This window comes from Aspergillus campestris (genome assembly GCF_002847485.1).
Source record: "Aspergillus campestris IBT 28561 chromosome Unknown P168scaffold_38, whole genome shotgun sequence".
Lineage (NCBI taxonomy): Eukaryota > Fungi > Ascomycota > Eurotiomycetes > Eurotiales > Aspergillaceae > Aspergillus > Aspergillus campestris.
Window position 1 is genome coordinate 1 of NW_020194373.1, and position 9,756 is coordinate 9,756.

Below are 9,756 nucleotides of genomic sequence, written 5' to 3' on the forward strand. Positions count from 1 at the left end.
TCTGGCGGCGGCTTTACCGATCTTTCTGTCACGGAGATGTGCTGCTCACCATTGGCACCGGTAAACTGACGGAGGAGAGCAAACGGAAGTCGGACTCGTGAGTGAGCACGACTACTCGATACTGGAGTTGAAGGAGTCCAAGGGCGTCGCCAGATGCTAGTGAAGAACCCGTGGGCTGGAGCGGACGTGGTCCATCGGGACATTGAGACCGCACTTGACTCCATTGAGCTGACCCATAACCAGCCGTCTTTTGCTCCTGGGTCTTTCTGGATGGACTGCGACAAAGTTCTCCAGAACTTCGAAAATCTGTATCTGAATTGGAATCCGGGACTGTTCAGATATCGCGAGGATATCCACTTCCCCTGGGATCTCACGAGCGGCAGAGGCGTTGCTGGTTGCTTTGTGAAGAACCCGCAGTTTTCGGTGTCCACCAGAGGCGGGGTACTGTCTGGCTGCTGCTTGGAAAGCACTTTCAAACAATCAAGCATCATGGAGATGGAGATGACGCTCCGGACGGCGCCGTGGAGCATGAGGAACCGGGATTCATCAGCATCTACATCTTCAACACGGAAGGGAAAAGGGTATCTCTGAGCGATGGAGCCCTCCACCGAGGACCTTATGTCGATTCCCCCAATACCCTCATGAGGCTGGAGATGCACCCAAACACGACCTACACTGCCGTGATCTCGGAGCAATCCCTACCCTCTCTGAATCAGAACTTCACGCTGTCTGCTCTGTCCACAGCCCCCGTGCAGATCGCGCCCGCGCAGAATAAATACAAGTACGTCACCAAAGTCCAGGGTCATGGACTGGTTCGATGGCTGGCGGAAATGCCGAGTCCCCTCGGTATCCCCAGAATCCCCAATTTACCATGAAGGTCTCGAGCGCCACCGACGTCTCCCTCTTGCTAGAATGTCCCGAGACGGAGACCGCGACACACATCAAATTATTCTGGTCCAATGGCAACCGCGTAGCCAGGGTTCGGAGTCGCGACATCATCACGGACAGCGGCGATTATCGCCGGGGCGGGTGTCTCGCTGAGAAACGAACACTCGACGAAGGCATCTACACCATAGTTTGTTCCACCTTTGCCCCAGACCAACTCGGCCGATTTACACTCTGGATCTCCTCCTCGTACCCGTGCAAAGTGGACCCCCTGGCCCCGGAAGCCGCCGGACGGCGCGCGAGCATATCAGACATTGGCATTTTACCCCCGGGGAGCGACCGCATGCTGGCGCCCTTGCGGGTCCCGCGGCTTACGCGGATCAAGCTCATCGCAAGGAGCCGACAGTCTCTGATTGGGAATCACCCGTTGGGCCGTCGCCGGTGCTCATGACCGTCGAACTCGGCCAGGGGCCGTACAAAGAAATTCTCGCCAGCTCTGAGGATGGTCATCATAGCGATGCCATCTCTGGAGTGCGGGTGTCGGATTTCGATCTGCAATCGGGTTTGGAAAACCAAGGCGGCGTTTGGATTGTCCTCGAGCGGATCGGTGGGCCTGGGGGACAAGTAGAAGATCACTTTGAGGTGGAGGCTTTGTCCGAGGAACGGGTTGATATTGGGGAGTGGATTGTAGAAGATGCCTGAGAATCTGTAATTACCCAGAGTATAGCTGGCTTATCACGAATATCATGAATGATTGAATCTCTGAATCTTGCTGATGTAGCACTATACACTGTATATATATATTGCGGTTAGTGCAATGGTAAACGTAGCAACATTACCAGATTTGACTAATTTAGTACAAGCCCGACTATACATTTTATCAACCATCCTTTCCAACTATTCATGATACCTCGGAGTAAAAAGAAGCCATTGTAGAGGTGTTGACCACCCCGAGTATAGAGCTGAGAACCAGTGTGACTAACCGGATGTGGCTGATTCGGGGATCCTCCGTCGCGACCAGGAATTTCTCCCGACACTCCATGAACAACCTGCATTTCTCTCGGTGGACAGCATCTTTTCAACACCGACACATTCATCTTCACCCTTGACCAAATAATTCGGTCGATTCCTGAAGACCCCGCCAGATCAGGACGATTTTCCCCCCGTCGCATCGGTCACCCCGCATTACCCCTCCAATTCCGCATCAGGATGTCCTCCAAGTCGCAATTGACCTACACGGCCAGGGCAAGCAAGCATCCCAATGCCCTTGCCCGACGTCTGTTTGAGATTGCTGAGGCTAAGAAATCTAATGTCACCGTCTCGGCCGATGTGACGACGACCAAGAGCTGCTGGACCTGGCTGACCGTACGAACCCCCCCTCCAAAGACCTTGATCTCTCTCGTTTCGCACGACAGCATTGAATTGTACTAACCCGACGCATTGCTACTACAGGCCTTGGACCCCACATCGCTGTAATCAAGACGCACATCGACATCCTCTCCGACTTCAGCGACGCCACCATCAACGGACTGAACGCCCTGGCAGCGAAGCACAACTTCCTCATCTTCGAAGACCGCAAGTTCATCGACATCGGCAACACCGTCCAGAAGCAGTACCACAACGGTGCGCTGCGCATCTCAGAATGGGCGCACATCATCAACTGCGCCGTCCTACCCGGCGAAGGCATCGTAGAAGCTCTAGCGCAGACAGCCTCCGCCGCGGACTTCCCCTACGGCCCAGAGCGCGGGCTCCTAATCCTCGCCGAGATGACCTCCAAGGGATCGCTGGCGACGGGGCCATACACGACCGCATCGGTGGACTACGCGCGCAAGTACAAAGGGTTCGTGATGGGCTTTGTGTCGACGCGCGCGCTGAACGAGGTCCAGTCGGAGGCGACCTCCGCGTCGGAGGACGAGGATTTCGTGGTGTTCACCACGGGCGTGAACCTCGCGTCCAAGGGCGACAGTTTGGGTCAGCAGTACCAGACGCCGCAGTCGGCGATTGGGCGCGGCGCGGACTTCATTATCGCGGGACGGGGCATCTACGCTGCGCCGGATCCGGTCGAGGCGGCGCAGCGGTACCAGAAGGAAGGGTGGAGGCGTACATGGCCCGTGTGGGGGCAACTGACTGCCGAGTAATCTATACTACATGCCTGTCACTGGGGCTCTATCAAGTAGCAATAGTTATTTCCATCCATGGTGTAGTAATTCGTGGCGTTCGCGTGGTGTGGGCATAAACGAGGCTGTGCGCATAGTTTCGGACACCGTGATGATAGTGCTTAAGGTATTCCATTCCATTTCTTCTCTTGATCAACCATCGTGTTGCTGGTTGCGTCATATTCTGTGTCTACTATTCTGACCAGCAATTCCAGAGTCTACCGGGCTATACCCATGCAGATCCAACAACCGGAGTATCCGATGATTGGACGCTGCATACTGGGATACAGTTGAATCAAGCTTCACTCCACGTGGTTGGTGAGCAGCCTCAGTCTCCGAGGAAGTGGAAGGATACACGCTAACCAAGGATATAGGCACTCTAACTGTTAACCCTTGCCATTGTGGAAATTGTCAGACTGTTTCTATTGAAAGAGCGCTCCTCGTGGCGTGTACCCACGAGGCTGACACTAGGATTAGGCAGATGGCGCCTCTCTTCATGACTCAGGGACAGGAGCCTTCTTGCGAATACCTCCCCAAAGATGATCAATCCAAAAGATGTCTGGGCCCAATTCGACACCGGATAGGTTCCTGTCGCGGATGATTCACAGGAGCTAGCTAGTTCGAGGCTGTGCTTCCTTTGGAGAACCTGGGGCGATGCATGATCGACGACTAAGTGATCACGGCTACTACTATAATTATCGCTTACAACCGGGATTAGGATTGTCTAGGCTGAAGCACTATTGTCTTGTCACCGTTCAGCCCTGTCTATACTGTTCTGGCCATGAGTCTTTGTCGACAATAGCTGCCGTGCTAGGCATGGGGCCCACAACGGCCTCGATCCATGGTATTTAATCCACCCTGGACTACCGCTGTTGATGGATTCCTGGTACCTCGCTGTTAGTGATTCATTCGTTACGCCTCTATCAATCATCACTCGCGACTACATCTCCTGTCGCGACAGCTGACGAAGAAATCCTCACTATGCAACAACGGAGAGCAGACAAACCGCGGTCACGCGATGGATGCATCACTTGCAAGTAGGTTATCCTCTCGTATCTCGGCTGGGACCATTAGCTAGACAGACGCTGACCAGCTCAGGATCCGTCATGTGCGATGTGACCAAGCTCGCCCGGCCTGCGGGCAATGCACGAGGACCGGCCGCAAATGCGACGGATACGACTCCGACTTGTCTCAGAGGCAGCTCCGGGATAAGATCCTCGCGGGAAACGTCCAAAGACGGCCCAGCCCCAAACGTATCATCTCTACCCCGGGACAGTCCCGGAGCGCGAGCATGTGCGGTGTTCTGCATCCACACGTCGCAAGCGTTGGCCGGCTCCGATTTCTGGACCCGCCTGCTTCCCCAGCTCAGTCGAGCCCCTGGTGCGCCATGCGGTCGCTCCGATATAGGGGGGCCAGAGAGGAGGACTTCATCGACAGTACAACTTGGCTATTCGTAGCCTTTTGTCTCCGCCGGCCCGCCCGCGGGTGAGCCCAACGGCGCACGGCAGTCTTACCTGACGCTCCTCGGCTGTAGTCTGTTCGTCTGCCTCGAGATGCTTCGGGCGAACTACGACCAGGCGCTCGACCATGTTGACTCCGGGCTGAAGCTGATCTCACAGCAAAGCGACCGACTGGACGTACCGCAGCCGACCGCTGACGTCGATACCATCAATCGCGAGTTGTGCGACCTCTTCGCGCGGTTCCACATGGACCTGGCGAGCTTCAACCGCGGCATGAGACCCCACGTGACGAGCATTGGAGCCGGGCATGCCATGCCCTTCGCCTTCACCGACCTGGGTGAAGCACGTCGCCGTCTGACCCTCCTCATGAACCAGAGCATCTGCGCCGCTCCCGCCTTGAACACGCGCCCCGGGGCCGGAGCCAAGCCGTCCACCTGGGACCCCGGGTTTCGCGCAATGGTCGAGGAATTACAGGCGAAACTCGCTGCACAGGTCCGGGAATTCCAGGCGTGGTCAGGCGCGCTCGATCGGTTTCTGCGGACAAGCAGGGATGGCGGCTGACCACGGTCGGTGCTAGCTCTGCGCATCGATGCCACTTCGCTCGAGAATTTACATCGGTGGGGTCCACCTTGATCCAGTTCCGCGCTGACGAGCGGGAGCCGACCGGTTCAACCCCATTCTTCGATGGTCGAAAAGCTTCTACGGTTGGAGGATCGTCGCCGCGAGCCAGGCGATCACACCGACTGTTCTCCTGGATGCGGGCATCATTCGCGCCGCTGCAATGGGTCGCCACTCACTGCCACCAGCCTGTAGTCCGCGACATTGCCTGCGACTGCTGTCGGAGTGTCCGCGGCGGAAGGGCTCTGGAATTCGCAGCGCGCGTCCGGATCGGAGAGACCGTCGTCGGTATCGAAGAGGCGGGTCTGTCTGACTCCGACCGAGCAGCGCATCCCGCGAGTCCCGCATCATCTTCGTCTCGCCGTCGACGACTGGAGCGCCGAACGACATCGCTCCTCTCATATCGGAACCGGACGGGCCAGGGGGGGAGATGCAATATCGGCAAGAGGTAGTGGACTGGTCATGACAGGTGGACGAAAAGACGAAGAGAACAGAATGGCCTCTCTCTCGCCAGGAGATAAGCCAGGAGATACTACCACAACGCATAGACTAGCAGAGCGAACCAGCCGAACCCCAATATATCCACATGGTCTAGATGACGCGCGCGAATAGTTACTTGATAAGATAAGAGCCACAACAAAGAACGGACCAGAAAGGAAACGGAATTTGTCAATGAACAAACCCCCCGATAATGCCCATCAATGACGGCCAAACAATCTCCAAGCCATGGACTTTCCACCGTGCATCCTTTCCCCGAGCGAAACGTCCATCCCTCCCGCTTCCCACTCCTCCTAACTCTCGTGGTTTGGTTTCCCTCGGCCTCCACTCGCCCGATGGCGAAGAGTGGAGACTGGAGTACACTAGGTCTACCCCGGATATCGCGCGCTGCAACGCTGCGAGATAACAACCCCGAAGAGGAGAAGATGCGTTGCTGTTATCCTGGTTTGTTCAAAGGTTTCCGCCCTTGCGTGGTGCATTTCGCTCGTGCCCGTGAGGGGAAGTTGCGGTGACGCTTAATCGGATATCGATCTGGCAGTTGATAAATCGGGTGCCTCCCTCCTTCTGAATCCTTCGTTCCTTTCAATCCTCTTTTTCTCTTCTCCAACTTGTGGCTTGTCTAGTGTTTTTCTGCTTGTTCCGCTAGTTGTTTGCCCGCCATGGCCGACGAGAAAGCGCGCCGCCGTCCACGGTGGAAGCGGAGAAGCATGTCGACCCCACCTTGGAGAAGCATTCCACGATGCAGATGAGGCCATGCAGGCCATTCAGGACCTGCAGGGCGAGGCGATCGAGCTAGACGAGGCGACAACAAGCGTCTTCTAAGGAGGATCGACTGGCACATGATGCCCATCATGTGTGTCGTTTACGGCATGAACTATCTAGACAGTATGTTGCTTCTCTTCCAAAGCGACGCTATTGCCCGGATGGGATGTTAACCAGCGGAAATAACAGAAACCACACTCTCATACGCAGTGTGATGGAATCAAGGAGGACCTGTCGTTGAAGCACGACCAGTATCAGTGGCTGGCCAGTTTGTTCTACTTCGGTTGGTGACCACTCGCGGACTCCATGGCGTCGCGTGTACCTAATGATAAATTTCTAGGGTATTTGGCTTGGGAATATCCGACCAGCCGGCTGCTGCAGATGCTTCCGCTAGGCAAATATTCCGCCGCGTGTATTATTATCTGGGGCTCCATTCTCTGCTGTTTCGCTGGCGTCACGAACTTCTCTGCGGCGTTGCGATCCGGTGAGACTCTTTTCTTGACGCGAAGCTGGTATATAGGTTAACTAATTTTGCAGCTTCTTCCTCGGAGTCTTCGAGGCTTCTGTCACCCCAGGCTTCGCACTGTTAACCGCTCAGGTGAGCCCCACCCCCACGTCCCAGCGCAACCATCTTCTAACAGCCCACCGCAGTGGTACACCAAATCCGAACACAGCAGCCGGGTAACATCTGGTTCAGCTTCAACGGCTGGGGCCAGATCTTCGGAGGTCTCGTAGCGTACGGGATCGCGGTGGGAACCCGCATCCACGGATCGGCCATCGACCCCTGGAAGATCGTCTTCCTCGTCACCGGTTTCCTGACCGTCGCGCTGGGACTGATCTTCCTCTGGGTTGTCCCTGACAGCCAGCTGAATGCGCGGTGGCTCAAGAAGGAGGACCGGCTGCTGGCGATTGCCCGCGTGCGAGTCAACCAGCAGGGTATTGGGAATAAGCATTACAAGAAGTACCAGATTGTGGAGACTCTTATGGATCCGATGACTTGGGCTTTTTTCTTTTTCGCTATCATCGCTAATATTCCTAATGGTGGTATCACGAATTTTTTTAATCAACTGGTCAGTCACCCTTCTATTTCCATATACAACCTCCCTCCACCATGATAGCTAGCTTTTCACCCTGCCTCAGATGCAATCCTAACACTCGTCCAGATCACCAGTTTCGGTTATACAGAAGAGCAAGCTTACTCTACGGCACCCGGGCGGCGCAGTCGAGATCGTCGCCCTGCTACTCAGCGGATACATCGGGCAATACACGGGCCAGCGCATCCTGTGCAGCATGGGCGGGCTGGTAGCCTCCATCGTCGGCATGGTCCTCATCGTGGCTCTGCCCCTAAGCAACAACGTCGGCCGTCTCATCGGCTACTACATGACGCAAGCTAGCCCAACACCATTCGTCGCCCTGCTCGCGCTCATCTCCTCCAACGTCGCGGGATACACCAAGAAAACCACAGTAGCAGCTTTATACCTGATCGGATACTGCGCGGGCAATATCATTGGTAAGCCATTCATTCTTGATTCCCATCCCAACTGAAAGAACGAGAACAACAAGGGGCAAGCAAGGAATAAGTCTAACAAGCACAAAAGGTCCCAAGCTTTCCGCCCCGAAGACCCCCCCGCTACGTGCCCGCCGAAATCACCCTCATCGTCTGCTGGGGCGTCTGCCTGATGATCATGGCCTTCATCTGGTGGTGGTATGACCGCGAGAACAAGAAGAAGGCGCTGAAGCGAGCTGCGCGGACTATGTCCGCATGGAGAACCAGGAGTGTTGGATCTGACGGATAGGGAGAATCATGAGTTTGTGTATTCTTTGTAGATGGGATTGGTTTATTATTATGATGATGATGAATATGTGATGAATATCTATTTATGTGGATGTGAGTGTGGATATAATGGGCGTGTGCATGCGCTATGATTCCAGCGTGATGATGCATCTCAAGCGCTTGATTAATTCTAATTATCTGCCCCAAACTATGAGATGATACAAGCCAGTAACAAACTAATATAGACATCTGAAATACAGTGTCATATAATCAGTAGTCTCAGAACCAAAGAAGAACCCATTTTACTATGATATATAATATATATATATATAGTTATGAATGGAAGAATTTCAATCAAGTAATCCAACAGCACATTCATAACTTCTAAAATCTATATAAAAATGAAATTCGAGGCATTGCAGGTCAAAACAAACAAGGCAGTCAGTCAACTAAGCAGGTCCCAGCAATGACAACCCACACATCAACGCAGCGGCATAAGCCAGACCGACACATCCAGCCCGAATATATGCATTATGCAAGCAGAAGCACAGATAACCGCTCACATACATATATGCGAAGGATGAACGATAGCTTGATACATTATACATTGGTCTGCGAGGTGTGCATGGCGCGTAGGTAGAGAAGCAGTCGCGCTACTGCATGTATTATGCTATGTATGATGTATTGGGCTGGACTGCATGCACTATGCTGCTGCGTTTGCGCTGCTTGAGTGGGAATGAGGTTTGATGTATGTCATATGCATGCATGTGTGTAGGTTGATATTGGGGGTTGTGGGTATACTACTAGGTGGGGGGTATATATAGAGGTAAGGTGATTCGCGCCAGGGTAGATCGTGAGTCGACTTGGGGAATGAGGTTCAACATCATAGTGGAATATAGATGTAGTGAATTCAGTAGAGATTGTGAGCATGAATATCAAATACGGACGCCTCAATCCCCAACTACCGACTTGATATCCCCATCTACCGACGCTTGATATCCCCATCTACCGACGCTATCTACCGACGCTCGATATCCCCATTTACCGACTCAATATCCCGAGGTCTTGGCACTGCGCCAACATACATAGATCATAAATTCAACATTCGTAATTCCGACTCTATGGCCAATAAACGTAAACCAAAAGCGTATTGTACAACCCACCCCAATAAAAAAAAGCAAAACCTATGCGGGATATTAATATACATTCACCGGAACTTCCCCGGGTACAATCATGCCAGACGATTATACATCCTCATCCAGGACAACCGTGCCATGCTTGCTGTCAAAATCATCCTGCTTGGCGCGGTAGGCACGCCCCTTCATGGCCAGATCGCGCAGTCGTCGGATATAGACGTTAGAGGCCGCGTCCGCCTCGTCCTCCCCGCGGCCTGACAGGGCCTTCTCCCGACGTGTCTGGCAGGCATTGTAAAGCCTGCTCACCTGCTTGCCCTGCAACTCGCTCAGCTCGTACTCCACGGTCCACTTGTCGTCGGCGCGGAAGACCATGGGCCGGTCGACGGGTTGATTCCTCTTGCCTTTTGTCGGCTTCCTCGGCTTCGAGCTCGGCGAGGAAGGACTCGTCGGGGGCGCGGACGAGTCAT

General features: G+C 54.2%; 6 protein-coding genes across 6 annotated transcripts; 5 read left to right on the plus strand and 1 right to left on the minus strand.

Annotated features, from left to right (window-relative positions):
• On the plus strand, positions 1-1,623 carry P168DRAFT_293951 (uncharacterized protein). Its single transcript, XM_024837922.1, has 4 exons — positions 1-441; positions 486-812; positions 857-1,326; positions 1,380-1,623. Exons 1-4 carry the CDS (start codon positions 271-273, stop codon positions 1,585-1,587), a joined length of 1,176 nt encoding a protein of 391 aa, XP_024688315.1. The 5' UTR covers positions 1-270; the 3' UTR covers positions 1,588-1,623.
• Positions 1,624-1,934: 311 nt separating this feature from the next.
• On the plus strand, positions 1,935-3,023 carry P168DRAFT_330884 (Orotidine 5'-phosphate decarboxylase; the record flags this gene model as incomplete). Its single annotated transcript, XM_024841635.1, has 2 exons — positions 1,935-2,250; positions 2,367-3,023. The coding sequence occupies exons 1-2, from the start codon at positions 2,095-2,097 to the stop codon at positions 3,021-3,023; spliced, it is 813 nt and encodes a 270-aa protein (XP_024688316.1). The 5' UTR covers positions 1,935-2,094.
• A 987-nt stretch (positions 3,024-4,010) lies between these two features.
• On the plus strand, positions 4,011-5,422 carry P168DRAFT_293953 (Zn(II)2Cys6 transcription factor domain-containing protein; the record flags this gene model as incomplete). Its single annotated transcript, XM_024837923.1, has 5 exons — positions 4,011-4,078; positions 4,140-4,294; positions 4,326-4,477; positions 4,532-5,031; positions 5,079-5,422. Coding segments are annotated over exons 1-5 (1,207 nt in total), but the record flags the coding sequence as incomplete, so codon positions are not given.
• Positions 5,423-5,636: 214 nt separating this feature from the next.
• Positions 5,637-6,183, plus strand: P168DRAFT_121424 (uncharacterized protein). Its single transcript, XM_024832625.1, has one exon. The coding sequence runs from the start codon at positions 5,821-5,823 to the stop codon at positions 6,127-6,129; it is 309 nt and encodes a 102-aa protein (XP_024688318.1). The 5' UTR covers positions 5,637-5,820; the 3' UTR covers positions 6,130-6,183.
• A 93-nt stretch (positions 6,184-6,276) lies between these two features.
• On the plus strand, positions 6,277-8,175 carry P168DRAFT_300497 (MFS general substrate transporter; the record flags this gene model as incomplete). The annotated part of the gene is made up of 9 exons (XM_024838433.1): positions 6,277-6,301; positions 6,345-6,430; positions 6,590-6,662; positions 6,720-6,852; positions 6,917-6,977; positions 7,054-7,449; positions 7,543-7,555; positions 7,602-7,889; positions 7,970-8,175. The coding sequence occupies 9 exons, from the start codon at positions 6,277-6,279 to the stop codon at positions 8,173-8,175; spliced, it is 1,281 nt and encodes a 426-aa protein (XP_024688319.1).
• A 1,222-nt stretch (positions 8,176-9,397) lies between these two features.
• P168DRAFT_322883 (uncharacterized protein) lies at positions 9,398-9,730 on the minus strand (the record flags this gene model as incomplete). The annotated part of the gene is made up of 1 exon (XM_024840612.1): positions 9,398-9,730. A coding segment is annotated over one exon (333 nt), but the record flags the coding sequence as incomplete, so codon positions are not given.
• Between the last annotated feature and the right edge of the window lie 26 nt (positions 9,731-9,756).

Bases quoted from the DNA above. Each gene is read 5' to 3' on its own strand.
- P168DRAFT_293951 (XM_024837922.1), top strand. From the start codon at position 271: ATGGACTGCGACAAAGTTCTCCAGAACTTCGAAAATCTGTATCTGAAT. The intron at 442-485 runs GTACTGTCTGGC...CAAACAATCAAG, and splicing joins CGGTGTCCACCAGAGGCGGG to CATCATGGAGATGGAGATGA. The intron at 813-856 runs GTTCGATGGCTG...CGGTATCCCCAG, and splicing joins AAGTCCAGGGTCATGGACTG to AATCCCCAATTTACCATGAA.
- P168DRAFT_121424 (XM_024832625.1), top strand. From the start codon at position 5,821: ATGACGGCCAAACAATCTCCAAGCCATGGACTTTCCACCGTGCATCCT.